This window comes from Mustela putorius, unplaced genomic scaffold, assembly GCF_011764305.1.
Source record: "Mustela putorius furo isolate JIRA1106 unplaced genomic scaffold, ASM1176430v1.1 tig00000083_pilon_pilon_pilon, whole genome shotgun sequence".
In the NCBI taxonomy this organism is placed as follows: Eukaryota; Metazoa; Chordata; class Mammalia; order Carnivora; family Mustelidae; genus Mustela; species Mustela putorius.
The window spans coordinates 41,896,910-41,920,795 of NW_025421273.1; the positions used below are offsets into that span (position 1 = coordinate 41,896,910).

Consider the following 23,886-nt stretch of genomic DNA (forward strand, 5'->3'; position numbering starts at 1 on the left):
TGATGATGATGGTGATGATTGTGATGATAATGATGGTGGTGATGATGATAGTGATGAAGGTGGTGATGGTGATAATGATGATGGTGATAATGATGGTGATGACGATGATGATGGTGACAGTGACAGTGAATGAAAAGTAATAGCTAACATTACAGTTATAGTTTGTGTAACACTGTGCTCAGTACTCTGCTGTGTTCTTCCACTTAACCCTAAGTACTCTCTGAAAAAAGTACTATCATAATTGTTATTTTATGCATTAGAAAACTGTTAGTGAGGCAACATAACTTTACCAAGACCCTGTATATAATAAGTGTATATATAAACCAAATTGCTAAGAGAAATCAGGGCCAATAGAAATCAATGCTTAACTCAAAAACAAACCAAGGAAAGCTTGAAAAAATAGTTTTCCAAATTTGCTCTTTGATTTGGATTTCTCTTTGATATCACCACACATCAGGCTCTTTTTATCTCATCACTTAATTCAAAGGACCAACTCTTAGTAAGTTGTGAGTATTATTTAGTGAACAAATAATTGAATTCCTACTGTGTGCCAGGCACCAGGAAACTGCAGTGAATGGGAGTGTATGCCTCTGTAATGGGAGTGTAATGCCTCTGATGGCATTATTTGAACCCTGCATAATATTTTAGTGATTTGTAAACTCTTCTTGTCTCCTTGGCCTCTACAACAAGATGGCTAGCTCCCCAAGGGCTTGCCTTTCTCATGTCATCCTTACCAAGTAATATTTGAGTTGAATTATGAACACTGTCATAAAAACTAAGAATAATAGAATCATGGGGTGCCTGGTGGCTCAGTTGGTTAAGCATCTGCCTTAGGCTCAGGTCATGATCCCACGGTCCTGGGTTCAAGCCCTGCATTGGGCCTCCCTGCTCAGTGGGGAATCTGCTGCTTCCTCTGCCTCTCCTCCTGTTCATGTTCTCCCTCTCTCAATAAATAAATAAATAAACAAACAAACAAAATCTTAAAAAAAAAAAAAAAAGAATAGAATCATGTGGCATTTGGGCAGTGTATTCAATTTTAACAAATTATTCAACAATAAGCAACAACACTTAGTGAAAACACATTACTGACAAGAAAATGAAAATGAGTGACCAAAAGGATATAACCTTCCCTATACTGCATGCCAAATCTGAGGCAGAAGTCATGATCTCAAGAAGTTATTTACTTGGGAATGGGCTAAGAGCATTTCTTGAAAAAGTTGTGTCTGTATATAAGTGAGTTATTCTAATAATCACCGAGAAGTTGGTAAAAATCTGAACATTAGCTTTACTTTCTCAAGTTCTATGTATCATTAGTTTCACTAAGCAAAGCTATTTTCTAAATTATGTATTTTATTAAAATATTTTACATGTATTCATTGAAACTTTGACTGATATGTCTCTAGGAAGCAAATTCTTTGAATTATTTTTCTGTTTAGTTGAAGCTTCACCCAGCAGAGGTGTGTTGTCATGTGATGTTTATTAAATAATGACTATAATTTTTGGTTATTGAACAGTCCCAGCGTGTCTAGCACGTGGTAGACTGCTTCCACATCGTGCCCTTTAACTTGCACGACATTATTTTATAGAGGAAAAACACTGACATTTGGGTGGATTGTTAATTGATTGTTGATTGACAGCAGTTAGGCTGTAGACCCAGGCCACTTGTCTTCCTGGGCCAGGAATGCCATTCCCCCACATCGCTGCCTAGCACCCCCTCGAGATGTGCTGTCTGCTATCACTTCCAATATGTAACTTGGCCGTGAACAGGAGACAACTTGCAGACTCAATTTGCAACTTTTTTCTTGTTGCAGGAAGAGAAGTTAAACTTTGAGAGAAACCTAATGGACAATCTCCACAACAGGTAAGTTATTTTCTTAATGCTTTGGGAAGAAGGTTCTGTTCTTTCTGTTTTCCATTAAATTTTCTATTACTCGGTCTTTCATGACAGTTGTTTTTTTGTTTTGTTTTGTTTTGTCTTTTAATTCAGAAACGTTAAAGCCAGCAAACTGAGTAATCCCTTAAATCCATTTCTTTCTGGCTTCATTCAGATTTGAGTAGAATTTCGTTATTTCCTTTTTTACTTGTGTTGTTTCAGGATACAGTTCTAGAACATGTGAAATGAGCATGACCCATCTAAGTCTTCCCACTGAAAGATTTTATTATGAGGAACTGAAACAAGATGGTGGAACATCGCCTTGTTTGAGTTTAGTAGAAACATGCCCATCAGACAACTCAAATGTTTTGCCACTGGGCCCATGCCTGCGAGTTGCTGTAAAAGCACAGTGAATATTTCTTTGTGGATTGCCGATAAATTTTAGCAAGTTAGATGAATTCAAACAAATAAGGAATCCACAAATAATGGGGATCAAAAAAAATAATGGGGATCAATTAGACCCATAAAGCAAGTAGATTAACACCAGGTACCTAGGAAGCTCTATGTAAGTTTGATATTTTTTATCATCATCATGATTATAATATGTTATTAAATATTCTGAGGGCATTGGGCACCTTTGAAAAGTTTTATAAGTAAGGAGAGTGATATGATTAGGATTTGTGTCCTAACAAGATCATGTGACTTCTGTATGTCCAGTGTGTCAGGTGGATGCAGGTGAGGAGAGGATAATGTTATGGGCGGAGCAATGGCAGTGCACGTGGAGAGAAGAGGGTGTCTAAGAGAGACAGTGTAAGAGGCTGCATTCCTGCCTTCAGGTTTCATTCCCCCCTGGAATGTGGTCCCGAACTCCGCCAGCACCATTATCTGCTCTGCTCACCTTTGCCCATAAGCCTTTCTTAATCTTCCCAGGATTACTTAGGTGCTCCTTAATGCAATAGTGGGTAATGCGTTTCAGTTGTGTTAACACTAGACTATTCATCTGCTTTTTTTTTTAAGATTTTATTTATTTTATTCAACACAGAGAGAAAGGGCACAAGCAAGGAGAGCAGCAGGCAGAGGGAGAGGGAGAAGCAGACTCCCCACTGAGTAGGGAGCCCGTTGTGGGGCTCGAACCCAGGACCCTGGGGTCATGACCTGAGCCAAAGGCAGATACTTAACCGACTGAGCCACCCAGGTGCCCCATGCTTATTTGTTTCTTATAACATATTTCCCTTGCTAGACTGTAAATTCTTTCCAGATTCCTGAAGTTGAATTCAGCACTTGGCACATAATAGCTGCTCATAAAATATATGCTGCATGATGGATGGTGAGCCCTTTAACCAACAGCAAAGATCTTTTCTGTCTCTTTGTGTGCTAATAACTAGCAGAGTGTACTGCTTGCAGTTTGGTGCTGAGGGATAACTGAGGCCTTAGAACCATGCTCAGTCTCTTCAAGCACACAAACTGTGTTTCCTGTACTTCCAAGACACCTTGGGGGTTCAGTTTTGCGTATGGAGGAGTCATCTAAAGTATGGGACCATCTGTTTTTTCTTGTCCTCTGACCAGTTTGTGCTTCCAGCCTTGAGTCCGGAGTACATGTGTAAAATGAGGTGACTGAATGGGATGTTCTCTAAGATTCGGGCAGTCTTTAAGATACCAGGACTTAGAACTAGGTGATTCCAAGCATCAGTTCTGAACTAGGCTTGCTTCTAAAGCTGTCATTATCAGTAGCAGTACAAGGCTCACCGTATGGTATAAACTTGGGTCCACGTCGCCTCCTCTAAGGCTTCCTCATCATTGCCAGAACTTAGCTTTTTCTAAACACTTCATGTTTCTTCCAGACCTCTCCCCACTCCCAGATAAAGCTGTGTCCCAAGTAGGAAGCATACCATGTGTCGGAGATGTGCCCCGATTCCCACACGGCTCCAGGGCGGATACGCTCAGAACATCGCTCATTTCTATTCACAGTACCTAAACACAACTAGCAGCCCGTGGTTCCAGAATCTTCTCACAGACGACCATGAACATGAGAGCAGTCAACATTTAAGAACTTTCTACTTACTAGACCCACTCTACCAGACCCATCACCGTGTTTAAATAATGTGGTCTTTTTTTTTTTTTTTTTAAGGATTTTATTTATTTGAGAGAGAGAATGTGAGAGAGTATGAGCAGGGAGAGGGGCAGGAGAGGGACAAGCAGACTCACTGCTGAGCAGGGAGCCCGATGTGGGGCTCGATCCCAGGACCCCGGGATCATGACCTGAGCTGAAGGCAGACAGTTAACCAACTGAGCCACCCGGGTCCCCATAAATCACTTGAATTTTTTTTTTTTTAAGATTTTATTTATTCGACAGAGACACAGTGAGAGAGGGAACACAAGCAGGGAGGGTAGAAGAGGGAGAAGCAGGCTTCCTGCTGAGCAGGGAGTCCAATGTGGGGCTTGAACCCAGGACCCTGGGATCATGACCTGAGCTGAAGGCAGACAGCTTAACAACTGAGCCACGCAGGTGCCCCTAAATCACGCAATCTTAAAATAGGAACCCTGCGAGATTACCTACTGTGTTCCCCATCTGATGACTGGCAAACTGAGAAGTTAAATGGCTCACTGGAGGTGACCCAGCTTTGAACAGGCCAATCCAGATTCTGACTCCAGAGCCCATTCCCATAATTACAGTGCTAGACTGTCTTCTGCATACTGGATTTCCAAGTTCTTCCTCTTCTTCTCCTCGACCCCCTCTATGATTTTATACACGTTCTTTGTCTGATCCCTAATGTGGCCAGAAAATGAAAGCAATCGTGTGCTAATGCCAATATCTCTTATGTTTCTAAGCAGATCCCCTACTAAAGATGGGTGATGCTGGGCTTCCTATTCAGCTTGAACCGAAGTCAGTAGATGAGCCCAGCACACTGAGATTAGATATTTTGCCCTTTGATACTGTTACCATGATGGCCCAGAGTATGCCAGAAGGGTATCCCCTGATCACACGTGAGAAAGACAGAACTGCTTGTGTTAAGTGAAACACATCATCTTCATTTCAGATTTTTAAAATCTTCTCAAAGAAACTATAATGCTATTATGTGAAGATGCTCCAAAATGCACTTGTTCAAATTCTTGGAAAGTAAAAGTCATTCAGAAGGTCATGGTTCCCGCCCCCACCCCTACCCCCACCATCTTCAGTTGAGTCCAAATCTTGGTGCTGCAGTGATTATCCCTGACCGGCACACTTGGTTTGGTTTTCAGTGGCATGGTTTATTAGCTCATCGGCCAACAAGATTCTACCCAAGGAACAGAATTTGGGGGAAACATCTAAGTCCACATCACCGAGGAAAATCTGTTATTTTCAATGAGATTATGTAGATATTAGTTGAGTCCATATTATGGTCCCAGTCACTTTCTCCGCAGAGCTGTCTGTGATAATCTGCATTGACTTCCTCAGCATACATTGCAAAAGCACTTTGATAGGCCCAGGGGGATATCTAGATTACTGCTGCTAAGAGTTTTAGATATTTGTCTTAAGCTGTTGACTTGGAGCCTCACTGAAGCATTTAGGGGCATATTACAAATCAGCTTCCTGACACTATATTGATGATGACCAATGGGTCGATACGGCCCAGTGCCTATACTAATAACAGAGAACAACTTCCTTATTTTAGCAGCCATAAAGAACGTCTGTAAGTTTATTATTAACCACCGTCACCTACACCCATCAATGATGTTGAGTATTTTCATAGATTACTAAAAATAGCATGAAGGTTCTTCTTCCCTGATCCCTTTTCCAGTGGCAGTTTTAGAATACCCATATATGGATATAGGAGGGGTTTAAGAGCTTGAAAGGGAAGACAGGAGACTTGTAAGGAAGTCACATTGTACAGAAGACAGACTGATTTGTGCTGAGAAAGGGAAGAGAACTTGATGGAGATGACGGAGGGGCTTACATCCCTTCCCCGGCCATCACTGACATCCCCCACGAGCCGCCCTGTGTCAGGCGTGCAGCAAGCAACCATATCTACATTCAAGAATACCAGGTTTTGCAGAATCCAATACTGTCGCTGTATATTCTCCAGTGGCTGAGCTAGAAAGCCTTTGAGCAGGATACTGTTTGTATGAGGCTAGGTCCGGTCAGAAGCAGGAACCTCTCCTTTCAAACAAAGGGAAGTTAGAGCCCGTTGGCAGAGCTGGGAAACCAGCTGGTGAGGCAAACACAGAGATGGTTAAGGTGGGAAGACAGGAGCACCATAGGGGGAGGCGCAGACCCGGGTGCTGGGCCAGTGGCCGGAGCCGTGGAAGGCTGTGAAGGAGATTCGGTCCATGCCGGGATGGACTGGATACCGTCCACGCAGCGAGAGAGACAAAGGGAGAAATACCCTGCCTTCTCCCATCTTCCTCCTTTGCTCGTCCACCAGCACCTTCCATCGGTGGGACCCACCCAGACCCAGAGGGCCGGGGCTCCTAGGCATTGCCCTGCCCTGGGATGTGGAGCCAGCAGGAGGAGGCAGGCGCAGATCTCACAGCAGACAGGCCGTGGATCAGCCAGCCCCCTGTCATAGATTTGTGCCAGTTATGTCCCAGTTACTAAACATGAGGTCGTTCAAGTGGATCCCATATTTTGAGATACTTGGTTATTTTAGCTTTTCCCCGTTACAACTCCCATAGAGAAGGATAATAGACCGAATATAATTTAGAAAGTGTTTCAATGCAAATTCTGAAAAACAGTTTTTAGAAACTTAAGACGTTTGGAAACTGCCCCAGTTGGGGATGGGATTGGGAACAGCAATGACAGGTACGAGTTTCTGACGAAAATTAAGAGGCCTAGACTGCCTTGGCATCCTTACTGCAGTAAAGCACCGATTCTTGAAGTGTGGTCCCCAGAAAGCATGAGCATCACCTGGGTGCTTGTTAGAAATACAGATTCTCGGGCCCCACCCAGACCCAGGTGTAGCCCAGGCCCTCTGAGGGATCCACCAGGTTCCCCACGCACACCCCGGCCTTGATCCAATAAGGGATCACATCGCATCTGCTCCAAACAGAAGTCTACTCTTAGGAATGTGCACTCCAGAGAACAGAGCAGAGCTACTCAGACTTTTCCCCTAAAATAGTTCCCACTGGTGAGGTATCAAGAGGGCTGACCCAGGCTACTCACAGACTGGAAATTCCTGTATGCCTTCTGTCTAATTCCAGTATCAAACACACAATATCCTGAATTTATGTTTAATTAGAAATAATGAGCTGCATCCCCCCAAACACCCCCCCCCAAACGCACCTATAAAATTGTCCCATGTGTGATATTGTGGCTTGTCTTCACTTCGTAGTTCATGGCCACGTACCCTCATCCAAAAGATGGGTCTCCAAAACCAGCTCACACATGGGCTAGCCTGCACGGTCTGGGGGAGCACAGGGATGGCCAGGATGGCCACAGGGAGAGGCAGCCACATGGACGGCCCAGCAGCACCACATCTGGGGGGAAGGAATTGTAACTCTGTACTCCACAAGCTCCTTCCTCCCTGGCCACTTCCACAGAATTATTCTTCAGACGTACAGGTGGAAGGGAGCTACCCAGACTCTCCGATCTGGGGATCTGTTGAGCCGTCTTTGGGTCAACCGTGGTCTCAGTAGAATTGCGGGAGCCCTTTGACCCCACCACGATGTGGCCAGATTACTGAATAAACCTCGGGCTGGGCCAAGCTGCAGGAGGCCCTGCCATAAGGTGGTGCCATGGCCACCGAGACTTACAGGTGACGGTCTACTATCTGAAATATTTACCGCATCACTTACTCCCTAACTTTGCCCCAGAGCAAAGCGCCTACACTCTTTATGTCCTACACCTTGTCTCTCAGAGGCCTTTCCCACACACAGTCCCCAGCCAATGTAGATTAACCAACTGCTCTGTACTGCCATCTGGTGGTCACAGAGGCAAGCACACCTATAAAATTCGGTCCCAGCCCAAATTAATAGGATCTAGTTCCCTTTTGCAAAAGCTACTGGATTCCCAAACCACAGCTTGTTGTATAATCCAGTGGACTCAGAAATCAACAGAACCTACCAAGACAGATGCCAGGAAACCTTAACAATAATGAGAATTAGAACAACAGCATTAATAGCTACACTGTACCACTTTCTAATTTACATCCCTTGACTTATCTATAAAACAGTGGTTCCCGCCTTAGAGGATTGTTGAAAAGTTAAAATGGATGAGTACACGGAAGTTCCTAAAACAGGGGTGCCTGGGTAGCTCAAGTCAGTTGGTCGTCATCCTTCAGCTCAGGTCATGATCCCAGGGTCCTGGAATCGAGTGCCACATCGGACTCCCTGCTCAGTTGGGTATCTGCTTCTCCCTTTCCCTCTGCCCCTCTCCCTGCTCCTGCATGTGCACGCTGTCTCTCTCTCTATGAAATAAATAAATAAAATATTTTTTTAAAAAAAGAAAGAAAGTTCCTAAAACAGTATTTGATGCATAGTAAACACTGAAACATTAACTACCTGTCTAAATACTCACAAGTACTAACAGTATGCCGGACACTATAGTAAATGCCTTACAAATTTCTAGCTCATTTAATTTTTCAAAACTGTCCTGGCAAGCTGGAACAGTTACCATTCCCATGTTGCAGGTTTGTCAGCTAAAGCTTGAAGAAGCTAAGAAATTTGCCTCGAGGTCACAAAGCTAGGAAGTGGTGGTGGGAGAATGGAAATTGGCAAGTCGGCGCCTAGATTGCTCCTTTAAACACCCGGCTGAAATGCCGGTATGCTGCGATGAATCTTCCCGAACATTTACCTAAATGCCATCCCACCCCACACAGATACCCCGCTGCCACCACCACCATACCCACATATTCAAGACTAGAAGTTCTCAGGGAACACCTGCACGCCTTTGTTTTCCCAGAACCTGCTCCACTGCCCGGTACACACTAGGGTTTCGTTGGAGAGCCGTGGAATCAGCGGAGACACCATGTAATGACTGTGATCATTCACGAAACGTCTGTCTTAACGACAGCAGACCAGTGACCACCTCAGGAAAGAAAACATGGTGTCACTTGTCTTCACTTCCTAGGTCATGGCCACGTACCCTCATCCGAAAGATGGGTCTCCAAAACCAGCTCACACATGGGCTTAGCCCACAGGGTCTGAGGGGGTACCGAATAGAAATAGAATAGAATAGAATAGAATAGAATAGAATTTGAATAGAAAGAAAGGCCATAGACCTGTTTTTTTTTTGTTTGTTTTTTAAGATTTTATTTATTTATTTAACAGAGACTGAGAGATCTCAAGTAGGCAGAGAGGCAGGCAGAGAGAGGGGGAAGCAGGCTCCCCATTTGAGCAGAGAGCCTGATGTGGGGCTTGATCCCAGGACCCTGAGATCATGACCTGAGCTGAAGGTAGATGCTTAACCCACTGAGCCATGCAGGCGCCTCATAGAACTGTTTTTAAGATCCATTAGAGAGATGTGGTTTACCAGTCTATGGACCACAAGGAGAGGAAAAATGGAGTGACATTCTCACTGTTGGAAAAGTCTTACTGTTCCACAATTAACACAGACACCCAGGATCCTGTGGCTCCAGCAGGAGTAAAGTCATGGGACCAGTACCTGGCTTGTTGCCCAGAGCTCGTGCAATGAAGCACCGCAGGAACAGTGTAGACAACCTCCTCAGGTAAACACACCGGTCAGAACAGCCATAGGAAAGGCCAACAAGGCAGCCCTCTAAATAATACGATCTGAGTGGGCCCAGCACAGCCTCTCATCAAGATACAGCTGTTTCAACCTGACATTTCATCCTCGGAGACTGACTGGTTTCTTGGCTCCTGAGAACTCAACCTCCAGCCCGGGAGCCCATGCCTCCTCCCCTCCTGCATTCTCCAGTGGAGACTGGGGACCCAGCAGCTCCCCTCCTCCAGCCTCACAGGGTGGTCCCTGAGATCGGAGTCCTCACCTCAACAGCTTTGCTGTTACATGTCCTCTTCCTCGGGACTCCCTGGACAGAGGCTGAGGAGACCCCTGCCAAAAAGCCGCACATATGAGGGAATGAGCCAGAAAACCCGGGGCCTGAGGAAGCACAAGGAGGGGAAGCTTTTTGTATTTGGTCGGGCCCCTGAGCTGGTGGCGTCCTACTGGTGCCCGCCTTACCTCAGGATTCAAGGAGGCAACTGTGCGTAAACCAAGTTGAGGAGGGAGTCATGAGGGAAGTCCCCTTTGTTCACTGAGTCACCTTTTAGGTTATCAGATTTGGAGGAGAGCTTTGAGGTCATGGACTCCTTTTGCAGATAAAGAAACTAAGGAGTTAAGAGACCACAAAGTTTGTTTTTGTGGTCAAGGGACCACAAAGTTTCCCATGTCTGTGCACCTGGTGCGGGAGCTGTTGCTAACATGTAACTTTGCCTGGCTGGTTCCCATCAGATGTCATATGACACTTTTAGTCTGATAATTAGGACTGTCATTTCGACTGTTGTTCTTTCCAAAATATTTCACAAAACAGAAGTTTTGTTGATTGTTAATAACTCTTTTGCAGGGGGTGGGGGAATTCTGTGGTTAAATAGTTTGGGGAGATACTGAAGTCAACAAGGTAGAATAGTTCTTATTCAAAACCATGAATGTGTTCACCTTTAATTTTTTTTTTTTAATTTTATTTATTTGAGAAGGAGAATGAGCAGGGAGAAGGAAATAGGGAGAGAGAGAAGCAGCCTCCCGGCTGAGTGGAAAGCCTGACATAGGGCTCCATCCCAGGACCCCGGAATCATGACCTGAGCAGAAGGCAGACGCTTAACCGACTGAGCCACCCAGGCCCCCTTCATCTTTAAACTTAATCTCTATTGTTCCAAACCTATCTGACCAGGGACCCCTTTCTGAGGGGAAAAACCTACAAAGACATTTCTGCACATCGATATCCCATCGAACTCAGTTCTGGACGATGCTAGCATATATCATAGCACATCAACTATAGGAGATTTTATTTATTTTTATTTATTTGAGTCAGAGAGGGAGTGGGAGGGAGAGGAAGAGAGAATCTCAAGCAGACTCTCCACTGATGGCAGAGCCCAGCTCAAGTTTTGATCTCACGACCCTGAGATCATGACCTGTGCTGAAACCAAGAGCCAGACCCTTAATGGGCTGAGCTGCCCTGGTGTCCCGTACATCAACTATTGAGGACGTGTAAAACAGACTCTTTGATGGTGCTGGTAATAAAAAAGGTCCTTGTATAGTTTTCCAGGTTCTCCAAAATCAGCCAAGCTCAGCCTCTTCAGGAGAAAAGGAAACACACCAAGAGTTTTCCAAGGCTATCCAAAAAGGAGGAAATGGATTGAGTAGTCTTAGAATGTAGCTTCTTGTCTCTTTTCTGTTGTGAATTCAGCGGTCAGGGAAGTTGGGCAGGCCATCTCGTATTTAGCCTAGAAAGCACCTGCCGAATATCATCCTTCATTCCTCTTGAGCCCAGGAGCTCAGTACCCAGAAACGACTCACTAAATATTTGTCAACTTCACCTGCTGCCCAGGTTACAGGAAACCCCAACTGTTTTGTAAACACTGGTGAGTTGGTTTTTTCAAAAACGGAGCTGGAAATTTAAGTGTTTAATTTCGTGTCTCTTTCCCAAGCATTCCAATTTCAATCAACTCAGACCACTTCCCCGAAGCTGCCTCTACCGCTCGCTCGTGGACTAGAACCCTTGGAGCAGAACGCCCTTGACCCTGAGAATGACCCAAGGGAGGTTTTTCAGCTTCCCCAGCCAAAAAGGGAGGAATTGAGTCCCACCCATCTCTCTCAGCTCCTGCACTCGGGTCTTTGTTTTGGGCCACTGGGTAGTGTGACCTCAGGTAGAAAATCTACTCATTCTTCATTCATACCTATCCCTCAGCAGGCATTTCTTCATTTGAATAGCAAGTGCAAAGGGCCTGTGGGTGCTAGATCCTGCCGGGAGTTAGGCGTTGCCTGCGAGGAGCTTGGGATGGGAAGGGGAGGCAGACAGCAGAGGACGCCAAAGCACTCGTCCCCTCGAAGATAGCCGCGGAGGACAGGAACCATCCCTTGACCTCCAGGTGCCTGGTACTGGTTACTGAGGGAAGGTCTTCAGGATATACTCAGAATAACTAAATCCAGAAAAAATTGGTGGGCTTTTGGGGACCTCCCTTTCAAAACCTTTCCCCTGGGCTTCCTTTTAGGGAATATCTTAATATCAGTGATTTCCCATCAGTGGTTGGTCCTAGTCTAGGGATACACAGAATGAGAGCTGACATTAGATTGGTGCTTTTTTTTTTTTAATTTCCCATTTTTTTTCTTTGAACTTTTCATTCTGACAGTACGTCAGATTTACTGAAAAACTGTCAGAAAAGTTCAGAGAACCTTCCTATACCCTCAACTCACAATCCCCAAAAGTTAACATTTACCACATTAGCTTGGTCCTCTCTCTTTCTCTACACATGCACACACGCACCCAATTTTGTTTCTAAATCATTTTAAAATTTATAGACCTCATGCCCTTTCCTCCTTAATCCTTGCCTGTGTGTTTCCTAAAAACAAGGACATTCTCTTATATACCCCAGTGCTCTGGTCAAAATCAGGAAATTAATACTGACTTAATACTGTTACCTAATCTACAGGCCTTTTTCAGATTTCAGCAACTGTGTCAAAAATGACCTTTTAGCAAAAAGCATGTGCATTTCATTTGGGCCATCCTATCTCCTTAGTCTTCTTTAATCCGGAGTGGCTCCTCGGTCTTTGCCTTTTCTACTATTCAGAGTACAGGCCAGCTGTTTTGCAGAATATCTCTCCATTTGGGCTTAACAGATGTCGCTTCACTCCTCCACCCAGTTTACGTTATTTTGGCAGGAAAACCAGAGACGTGGTACTGAGTTCCCAGCGCGTCCCATCGGGGGCACCTGGAGCTGGTTGGTCTCATTGATCGCAGGCAGTGTTCCCTTTGGTTATCGGTCGCAGGTGCTGCGTGCTTGGTTTCTTCACAGCCCACATACTGTTTGAGCCTGAAGCATGTGCTGGGGAGATGCTGAAACTAGCCATTCTGTTCCCCTCAAACTCTTACCCACTAGTCTCAGCACGCATTGGTTCTTGCTTGGAGTCATGTACTGTTATGGTGGTGATTGTTCTGGTCCCATTATCCCTTGTGTGTGTGTCAGCTGGCTTTCTACTTACAAGGCAGAAATCTCCCTTTTTAAAATTTCTATCAGCGAGATTCACAAGTCCTCGTTTTATGCAGTGGGTTATAATCCTTTGTATCTGTAGGATTTATTTTGATGCTCAGTTGTTCCTAATTTGGCCAGTAGAGGACAACTGGAAAGAGGAACCAACTCGGTTCTTCTTTCCTTTGCCTCTGTCACTCCTTAGGACTGTCCCTGTTCACAGGCAGCCCTGGCAGCTGGGCTGAGCCTTTTTCTGTGTCTCTTCTTCTGCACAGTGGCAGAAGACTGACTCTTCGTGGTCTTCCCACCTCCCCCAACCCTCACCACGTTCCCCCTCATGGAACAGGATTTTCCAACAAGGACACTTAACTAGTAACTGACAGAGCATTAGTGAGTCCATCCTCAAACACAGGACTGTTTAACTTCAACACAAAACGCAGGGCAGAGTCAACCCCCAACACAGGACTCCGCGGGCGGGTGCCTGCAGCAGGCGGACATACCATCCTAATGGTATTTGCTTTTCCCCTGTGTAAACCAGGTGATGGTTGCAAAGGATTTGCCCTTTGCTTCTCTGTTGCTTTTTTATATTCCAAAGAGAAAGCAGATTTTGATTCTACTAAGTAATAAAAAGCACCTGACAACTTAGCCCTTGCCTTCAAGCTAGCTGTTGTCAAAGTTGAGGGGAGAGGAGAAAGCAGGTAGACTGTCCATTTTGAACTCAGTCTTATTTCAAAAGAGCATATATTCCGCCTCACCTCTCCTGGCCCCCCCATTTTCACATGTCACACCAGACAAAGAATATTCCATTTTCGCTCCTGGAAACAGAAGAGCTTGTCGCTCAAAGCAAGATGTGGATGTGGACAGGACATATGAAAAAAGAAATATATTGGATTTGTTATTAGGAATCTTCATATAAGGAAGGAAATCCTAGATACGGGCAGGCAGGGGTTGGGTATAAATACATTAGTCCCCACCCTTTCCGTCCACGGTCACACAGCCTGGGACGCAGTTGCCTCAGTGAGGGAAGGAATGCCACTGGGGAGGGAAATCCCCGGGTGTGTGAGCGAAGGCCAAGCCCTGACCAGGAAGAGGCTGTGTCTGCTGGCCAGAGAGGCTCGGAGCATGGCCCTCAGGTAGGAGACCAGGTCTGGAGGAAACCCCGAAGGCCAGTGGTAGGGGAGAAGCCAAGCTAGAAACTTGTTCTGGAAAGGGGAAACACCGTCAAAACACATTCCATGGCTTTGAAGAAAAAAATAGAGATTCTGTAGTTTTTTGGGGGGAGGAGGAGGAGAGCCTAAAAGCCACAGGTGACTTGTAAATCCTGCAAGGAAGAGGGATGCGGTGGCCCCCCCCCCAGTTGGCATCTTCAAACTCAGCAGTCATTGCATTTCCGTGCGTGTGGCTCACAGGCCCAGGCCCCTGCAGCAGCGGGGGGTGGGTGCCAGGCTTCTCCAGGTCGATCTTGGTCAGCCTCTGACACCTGCAAACACAAGGTGTGGCTCAAGGCCTGCCCCTCCCCCACCTCCTCCCTTCTTTCTTCTCTCTCCCTTCCCGGAAACCTTCCCTCCTACACCTCTTGAGCTCCCCATCCGAAAATTGACCTTCCAGATATTTTTACAGCGATTAATATTTCACGATGGCTGGGTTATGGACATTGGGGAGGGTGTGTGTTATGGTGAGGTGCTGTGAATTGTGTAAGACTGATGGTTCACAAATGTATCCCTGAAACAAGTAATACATTATATGTTAATTTTTTAAAAAGTAAAATAAAATGCTGAATTATCTGTTAAAAACTTTTATGAGATTTTAATCAATTAAAAAGTTTCTTAACAAAGGAAAAAAAAATCTCACGATGGCTTCAAGGACATTATGATGACCCAGTCAGTCCTCTCTCAAAAATTTCAAAGCCTGGTTTTTCCTTTTTTTTTTTTTTTTTTTCACCACCTATCATTCTAACTGTGTTTTTAAAGAGAGTCCAAGATAAATAAAAGTATTGCAAGCGGGAAGAGGAGCAGGGGTCTGGAGCAGGGTGGGGGAGGGGTGAGAAGGAGGGAAGCCGGGCTGATGGAGGGGAGGATGCGCATGTGGTATTTGTTATCTGTCCTGTGTGTCCAGCTGATATGTGAATGATTAGCAGAAAATAGGCACAAGTGGGAGCAGAGGCTGGGAACAAAATTCCGGGCTCTGGAAATGGGGTCATTGAATCGAGAGCGCTTTGAAGGAGGAAATGCTTGTACGCAGGGACCGCTGGCGGAGCTCGCTGCCGTCTCTCCCTCTGAGGAACTTCGTGGCACTAGGGACTTACATCTTTCAGTTGGTGCCACAGCTGATAGAAATATACCGTGTGACCCTTATCCAGAAAACAAGTATTACTTGGTGTTGCGAATGCGTTTGTTCATGTGTGTGTTGTGGCAGCTAGATTTTATCTTTCTTTAGTGCAAGGCTTCCATTCTTTTCTCTTTTTTTTTAAGATTTTATTTATTTATTGGGGCGCCTGCGTGGCTCAGTGGGTTAGGCCACTGCCTTCGGCTCGGGTTGTGATCTCGGGGTCCTGGGATCAAGTCCCGTGTCGGGCTCTCTGCTCGGCGGGGAGCCTGCTTCCTCCTCTCTCTCTCTGCCTGCCTCTCTGCCTAATTGTGATCTCTGTCAAATAAATAAGTAAAATCTTTAAAAAAAAAAAAAAAGATTTTATTTATTTATTTGACAGAGAAATCACAAGTAGGCAGAGAGGCAGGCAGAGAGAGGGGGGAAGGGAAGCAGGCTCCCTGCTGAGCAGAGAGCCCGATGCAGGGCTCAATCCCAGGACCCTGGGATCATGTCCTGAGCCGAAGGCAGAGGATTAACCCACTGAGCCACCCAGACGCCCCCATCCTTTTTTTTTTTTTTAACGTGCTGTGTCCAAATAGGTCTGAATAATAAGTATGTGCTTCTTGTGAAAATTAACTCATACACTCTCCAGCAATGCTATATGGTAAACATATCATCATTCCCATTTACAGATGGGATAGCTGAGGCCCAATATCATACAGCCAGTCGGAAGCAGAGCTGGGTTCTGAACCATACACTCCAAGTAAATCTCCTCATCTCCAATCTATGATCCCATCGGCAAAGACTTTTTTTTTCTTTTTTTTTTTTTTTTGTCATAATCAGTAACATTCACAAGTTCCAGAGATTAGGATAGGCTAACTTTGGGGGGCCACTTTTTCAGCCCTCCGTGGGAAGGACATAGGTCCCCTAACCTACCCATCTATAACCTCTTAACACCAGTCATGGGGCGCCCGGCAGGCTTACTCAAAGAGCACGCAGCTCTTGATCTCGGGGTTGTGAGTTCGAGCCCCACATTGAATGTAAAGATTACTAACAACAACAACAACAATAACAACAAACTTAAAAAAGAAAAGAAAAGAAAACAAGAGAGCACAGGTCATTTACCATGTGGGTAAAGGCTTGTGAAGCGGTGGTGAGGGCATCCTGGGAATCCAGCCATGACTAAAAGAAGACAGAAGAAGGGGCTGGGAGGCAGCAACATAGCCAACAGTGAACCACTTGTCCCTCTTCCTAGGGTGTGTATCTTACAGGAAGGGAGGGACCAGGGCTGTAGATTCTGTTGGCCTTTTTAAAGGCTGTAGGTTTTAGAAATGGGAAGTGACTTAGAGGTTCCTCCACACCAGAGTTTTGGCTCTTCAGAGGCAAGATCAGAACAACAGGATCAGTTCTACGTGGAGGGAAGATGTGAGTCAGAGGCAAGCATGGGGAAATACGACACTCAGAAAGGGGCAGGTGGGAGATAAAAGTGGCCCAGAGCTGAACCCACCTGCTGCCTGAAGGCCCCCAGGGGCCCGTCCTTGAGCTGTAACAGCCTGGAGCCCTTGGACTGGAGCCAGGGATGGCCCAGTCATGGGAAAGGCAGCACAGGTGCACTCCAGTCTGGGTGAAGCTTGGAATGATGACCGCAGCTGTGACCTCCTTGGGTGTCTGCTGTGGAACACGGCGGTCAGCCACCTTACCCAGATGTCCTTAAACGCTGGAGTAGCTAATCCCTCGGGAAGGAATCCTCTCTTCTCTCTTTCACCTCCCGATGTGGACACATTCCCGCATCCCCAGCGCAAGGCGGTGAGGGAGGAAATGGTACAGACCCTTTTCAACCCCGCTGTTCTCCCCCTAGCATTCTTCAGCCTGTGTGGCCTCCTTTGCCAATGGGAGACGACACAGGTAACTGCCAGGGTTGGTGAAAGGGCCTGGCACAGAGACCGGTGTCTGTAGGTGTTTGAGAGCTCTGAATCTGCGGTTGGGATAAAGGAAGGGGTTCCTAGGAACCCTGGCCTCCCTGACTTGCACGTTACCCTTTTGCCAAAAACTGTGACTCAACGACCTTGGAGTATCTGGGGCAGAGAAAGCAAACGTAATTCCTACTCACCTGCCATTCACTGTGTTCTTTCCCTTTTAACTTTCTTTTCCAGACGGTAACACAAAATAATCCAGATGGGGTGCAGGTGCTGTAAAATGCTACAAAGGTAAAGTTGAAAACATAACCTGTCAGTGGAGGAATCTGGGATTACCACGGGGGCCCTCTGAAGACCTGACATGGGTTTAGTGCGTTTATCCTGCTTTGGGGCATGACCAGCATCGCCAAGAAATTATGAGTTTGGAACTGCTTTGATACCATTTAAGGGGACATGTGGCCCCGATTTTTAAACTTACTTTGCTCACCGCTCAGAGCGCTTGGGGAACGACATCATCCTCCGAGAGTGAACTTGGTTTAGGTTGAATTTCCAATTCCCCAGAGAGCTTCAGTGCAAAGAGAAGCTTGGGTTTCAGAAATGGTGCCTGAATGAAATGACATCGCTGAACATAAATCACGCCCGTCACATATGTCCAGATTCCATTTCAGAATAACTGGGATCCCTGAGAATTCTACACAAATGAGAGGGAAAACATTAATTAATTTGCTTCCTTCACAAATAACACTTTTTATCATTCTAGTTCTATATCTATAGCTAAATGGCTGTCTCTTTTTATTCATACGTATGTGAGTGTATAAATTCTATTCTACTGTAGTCCTAATATGCTGGTAGGCTTTATCCAAAAAATGCTATAATAAATATTTATTATAAGTGTCATTCATTCAGTCCAGACTTCATATTTATTATTTTAATGACTGCACAGTATTCCATTAAGGGGATGTGCTTAACCCTTTATTCCCCTGTTATCACACATCTGTTTTATTTCCCTGTTGGGTTGTTTTAAACTCTGTGAATCACTTTGTTGCATGCTCTCTTGGATCTCTTCTTAGGATCTCTTCCGGGGGCAGGGGGGGAGGTACACGTTTACACCAACTCTATCTAATTGGTTTAGACACACGTACAGGCTTAATGGAATAATCCCAGAAATTAACAGGAAGAGTAGAAGAAAGAGCCTGCAAAAAAAAAGTATTAATGATGGAAGTTAGTCATTCATAAAGCTAGTAATGAAAAAAGTGAATTAGTGTTTAGCCTGACCCTCATTCTTGTCTCTCCCCCCCCCCCTCACCCCAGCTATCTCTTTGATCCGGTTCAAGTGCCCTCCCCTGGCTATGTCAACGAGCTGAACAGCTGCAAGGTGGATGAAGGTGACCCTGGTAAACTGAAAGGCAAGCAGAGCAGCCAAGTCGTGCACAAAAATGAGCTGCAGATCGAGGGCCTGAAGAGGACGGCCAGCAGAGGCCGAGCCTGCAGCGGGCAGGAGCCCCACTGGCCTCCTCCAGGACAGCCCCCTCAGGGGGATACAGCAGGGGAACACTGTGCCGGCAAAGCCGGTAGTGCCATCAATGGCATCAGCCCTGCCCTCGCCCCCCTGCAGCCCACTGGGGATCATGACAGGGGCTTACTGCCTGCAAACAGCGTTGCCCCAACTCACCCCTTCCCAGAAAGAGGGGGCCCGGGACAACAGGACGGTGCGCTGCTGGCCTCGCAAGAGACCCCGGTTGTTCGAAATGGGGACTCCAGAGCTGCTTCCAGGGCGGAGGGTCCTGCCTTGGAAGTACTAGACCATGACCTCCAGATCCCGGCCCCAGATTACCCTCCCCTTTGGGGCTCTGTTGTAGACAAAGGTGATCAGGAAGAAAAGGACTGTCTTTCCAAGAGCCAGACTGAGGAGGACCCTCTGGCAGGAACCCACCCCAGGGTGGGGGAGCATGGTTTGAACATGCCCTTCCCCTTGAAGAGAAGTTGGGATTCCTTGAACGAGGCCGTGTCGACAGACGGCCTAAGCGTCTGCTTTAAAGAGGAGGCTGTTGCTCAGGCCAATTCGAGAACCGAGCGGGAGGATGCACGTGGCTCCCCCCACGAGCCGGGCGGGGACGCGGAGGATGAGGATGCAGCCGTGGCGGAAGCCCTTGCGGCCTTAGAAGCAGCAACCGCCGGAGAAGACGTGGACATGGACGAGGCAGATTAGGGCCCTGAGCCGGTGGCGCAGTGCGCACGTCGGGCGCTCGTGCTCTGTTGACAGACTGGCGCCCCCCCCCACCAACCCCGGCGGCCTTATGGGTTATTTGCTTGGCTTCCGTTCCAATGATCGCCGGGGGGCCTGCGCCCTGGCGCTTGTTGTTCAGTCCGGACCGCCCCGCGGTGCCGACAGGCCGTCACTCAGGGCTCTGGAATAAAAATCAGAGTGGGCGGTGCGGGACTGCCCACCCGCATGCAGGAATTAAACGGCCTGCTCGTCCACCCACGGATCGATGTTCTTCAGAATGCTCTGAAATCCCAGCGCTTCAGCCCCTCCCTCCTCCCCACCCACCAAGGGCGCAGAATCACAGACCATTCTGTCTGTAAATTCTTTGTCTTGCTTTTGCGAGCCAGACATTGTACCCAACCTGGAAAAGGTAGCTCCCCCCACTGAAAGTGCCTAGTGTGTCCCCAGAGCATGGCTTGCCTTCAGGGACAGTCACCCAGGGAACTAATCACTAACCACTTGTTTGACAGCGAGTTGAGCTCAGCAGCCTTCAGGATGGAGAAGAAGCCACCAGTAAGCAAATGGTTAGTCATTAGCTGCGATATTAAGACACCTTGACCTTAACTTTTTTACCTTATTACTTTTTAATCTCCTCTGGGACTCGGGGAAGCCGGCCAAAAGAATTCTGCAAACCGCTTGTGTTGTATTTGAGTTTTAAGTTCATGAGGTTGGGAAGAGCCAAGAGATAGATGTTTTATGCCACTTAATGTCTGATTCTGATTAAAATATAACAACATATGCGTCTCTCTGTTGTAACTCAAAGGTAGTTCTGATTTTCCCCAGTAAATCTTGATGTTTCTTTCCATTTGGAGAGCCGCACTTCCAAGTGGCAAGTGAGGAGAACCAGTCCGTTTGCTGAGGATGGCTTCGGCTGTCTGTCCCTGCCATTCAGACTCATGATGCCACATGCTCTGATCTTACGGAAGGATGAACCACAGCCCTCTCTGGGTGCCAGTCTTCTAATTTATAAAAACAAGAACTACCTTTCCCACATGAGTCCGTGGAGAATTTAGAAAGATTCGAACACGGAAGATGCCAGCATATGGCATTTCATAACACGGGCTCTGAAATGTGGCTGACCTCGGTTTGCTTTCCAGCTTTACCACACGACCTTGGGCAAATAACTTATCCCTTCTATTTGCCCATTCATGACATGAGAATAATAGTATATATTTGTAAGGATTAAATGAGATTGTGCAAGTATTTCTCACGGTGCCTGGCACATGGTAGGCACTCAATAAAAAGCTGAATCTTATCAGTGAGAAACAAATCCTTGAAAAATGGTTTTATGTCCTCACACCTGAAAACTCTAATACTGTCAAGTGTCTATAATGTCATCACTGCGCTTTGGTGATCCTTTAAATAAAAACTTGATTTCTGAGCTTCCCAGCATCTTTAAGGATGGCGGATGCTTACTGATGCTTACCAGACATACATTACCCTGGGTTGGTTTGGTGGTCTCTACATACAGGGTCACACTGAGTGCTTAAAACATAAGCTGTTGTCATCGTGAATTGCATCATAGGTGGATTTGCTGTTGTACCAAGTACACTGAGTGCTTCCTGTTTGAGAGTGATCCCTTCAACAGTTTCCCAAAGTGTATCTGTTGGGATTCGGTTCAGCTGCATGTGTTAAGTGGCTTATATAAAAATAGAGATGTATTTACCTCTTCATGTAAACAAAGTCCATAGTTAGCAGTCCAGGGTGCTAGAGTTCCATCCCATCAGCGACCTGTGCTCCCATCATCTTGGCTTCCTTCTCAAGGCTACTGTGTCTTCCAATCCTTGGGTTTTCTTTCCCTGCAGGAAAAAGAAGGAAGGGAATCACCCTCCCTTCCATTTATACCTCCTTGGTCAACGTCTAGTCACGTGGTCACACTGAGACACAGGAAAGGCTAAGAAAACTTTCTTTTCTGTCTGGCTGGATTTTCCAATTAAATTCGGGATTTGCTTACCGAGAAGAGGGAGACTAGACATCGAACACTGAGGCGGTCGGCTTGCCGTGTCTGTCACATCAGGTCCTCAGAATGTAAGAGCCCTGGAGAGAGCCAGTTTGCAAGAGGTATTCACAGTTGGCATATCAGAAGGGCATTGAATTTTCGGTCTAGTGGAAGGAGGACTGGACCACGACAGGCATCCTGACTTCCCGCTGCTGTCTCAACAACAGGAGGATGAAGGAAGAAAATTCAGACGGAAGAGGGGTAGGGTGAGGAATGAGTGCAGACAGTCTCTTTGGCTTGCATAGAAACACACTTCTGCGCTTGGCACGTGTACATAATTTCCCATTTTGAGAGTGCCATGGATATTTTACCGTGTTAACGGTTCACCTGAGTTTTAAAGATTCTTTTTGTGTGAATAACTGCTTCAGAAACCTTAGCAGATGACCAGGATTTTCGAGTGGTGTTTTTTTTTTTTTTTTTTTTTTTTAAAGCTATCATGGTGCCTTTTGTCTATTCCCATATCCAGGCTGTACCAAAGGATGTCCGAGGATAGAATCTTCAGGTCGAAAAGAAATTCCAGATTTTACCTTTATCCACCAGGTTTTCTAGCAACTGACTAAGCATCCCACTCTGTGTTCCTTCTAGAGCCTGGTGCCACCCCATATCAGAAAAGTGGTTGATTGGCAATAGTGAACTTTTCAAATATTCTGGACAACTTGAAAGCATGGACGCACTCTGAACAGAAGGCACAGGCTCTGATTAGGAGGGGACATCCTGATCTTTGATGATCTAAGCAAACTGTGTCATGTGGCTATTTGCCACTTTAAATCTTGATTTTGATACAAGATTATTTCTATATTGTGTGCATGTGTGCATGTGCGTGTGTGTCTACATTTTTTACTGGGGAAAGTTGAACTATCATATAAATAAGAAAGTAAATGTTTTTCTCTGGTTTCCAGGACAGATAGTAGCAAACTGTGGTAACTGTCAAACCAGATCTTTAGAGGAATGAGGAGAATCTGAGACCGCTTAGCACATGCCCATTTTGCCCATGCTTAGTAACTGCTGGCCAGCCACTGACTCCCCGTCTTGGCTTCACTCTGCCTCTGACCCAAAGAGTCAGACTGTTTCTCCCGAAGTCTTCCATCAGCATCTCCAAGCAAGAGGCCTCGGAAGAATGAAGGAGGCACAAAATCAAGCATCTGAGCTTCATTCTGAGGTCACAGGAATGAGGTCTTCAGTCTTGGACATGAACTTTTATGATGAAAATGTGGAGCTCTTTGCTCTCTCTCGCTCTCTCTCTCTCTTAAACTCCAGAGTAAACCTCAGTTATTCTGAAACCTCCTATTTTGGAATGGGTGATAATTAAACAGAGACAAGCTGACATTTGTTTCTCCTAGTAAACACTTTCCCTGTTCATGTATGGGAAAAATAAGCTGCACATTGATTGAACTGAATTGGTGAGTTCCTCCGATGCAGGAGGTTAGAATAGACCGCTATAATACGTCTGACCTTCAAGGCTCCCTCAGCCACTTGAAGAAACAACCCTTTAGACACCCCTGTTAAATCTGCTGATTACAGATGATTTTTTCTTTTAAAGATTTTATTTATTTATTTGACAGAAACAGGGCAGGAACATAAGCAGGGGGAGTGGGAGAGGGAAAGCAGGCTTCCTCCCCACCCCAGCAGGGAGCCCGATGCGGGGCTCCATCCCAGGACTCTGAGATCAGGACCTGAGCAGAAGGCAGACGCTTGATTGACTGGACAATTCAGGCACCCTTGAACTCAACCTTTAAAATCCTGAGGGAGAAAGAAAGAGAGGATGTGTGTTTGTGTAATGGAACTTCAATGTCCCCTGGGGGTTGGCTCTTCACTTAGCGCCTGCAGCTACGACTCCTGGGCTCCAGGTCTCAGGGGTTATGACTCCTGGGCTCCGGGTCTCAGGGGTTACCAGCATGTGGCACGTGCCAAGCACTTACGCGTGCACCTGGGTAATTCGAAGAAACAGTGGAAGCAGTCTATGCCTCTTGCTCACTGTGTGACCTTGAGTTTGCATTTCTTAACATTCTTGACCCTCACTTTCCCCACCTGTAAAATGAAGATCCTTCCCACCTCCCACACCAAAAGCAGACATTTCTCCAATTTCAGGATGCTTGTTTCCAAACAGATTTCTGGGCCTCACCTCCCAGAGATTCGGTTTCTGTAGGTCTTGGGTGGAGACCTGGCGTCTACCTGGTTGATGTGGGTAATTCTCCAATTACCAATAAGAAAACCGTGTGCTCTTAGCCCTAATAGAAGCACACTTAAAATTGTACATGCTGTCTTCTTGCACTATGTCGTATACCTGACAAACCAATATTAAGATGGGTTAGGCCAATATCGAAGTTTTAATATTTTCTTCCCAGACCCCTTGGTTCTGTGAAAGCTACTTTGAAAAACCAGTGACTTAGAAGCTAAAATGAACTAT

The 23,886-nt window shown here is 46.1% G+C and overlaps 1 protein-coding gene across 2 annotated transcripts in view; it reads left to right on the forward strand.

The window, feature by feature from the left end:
• CUNH4orf19 (chromosome unknown C4orf19 homolog) overlaps positions 1 to 20,861 on the forward strand; it is an 85,208-nt gene extending 64,347 nt beyond the window's left edge. The window contains exons 2-4 of one of the 2 annotated variants that reach the window (XM_045076377.1): positions 1,812 to 1,861; positions 17,452 to 17,505; positions 18,526 to 20,861. In XM_045076377.1, coding sequence (XP_044932312.1) covers positions 17,474 to 17,505; positions 18,526 to 19,423 — 930 coding nt within the window. In that variant the 5' untranslated portion in view covers positions 1,812 to 1,861; positions 17,452 to 17,473 and the 3' untranslated portion in view covers positions 19,424 to 20,861. Of the gene's footprint in view, positions 1 to 1,811; positions 1,862 to 13,879; positions 14,125 to 17,451; positions 17,506 to 18,525 lie in introns of those variants that run through there. The other variant, XM_045076378.1, reaches the window with a different exon arrangement.
• The last annotated feature ends 3,025 nt before the right edge of the window (positions 20,862 to 23,886 follow it).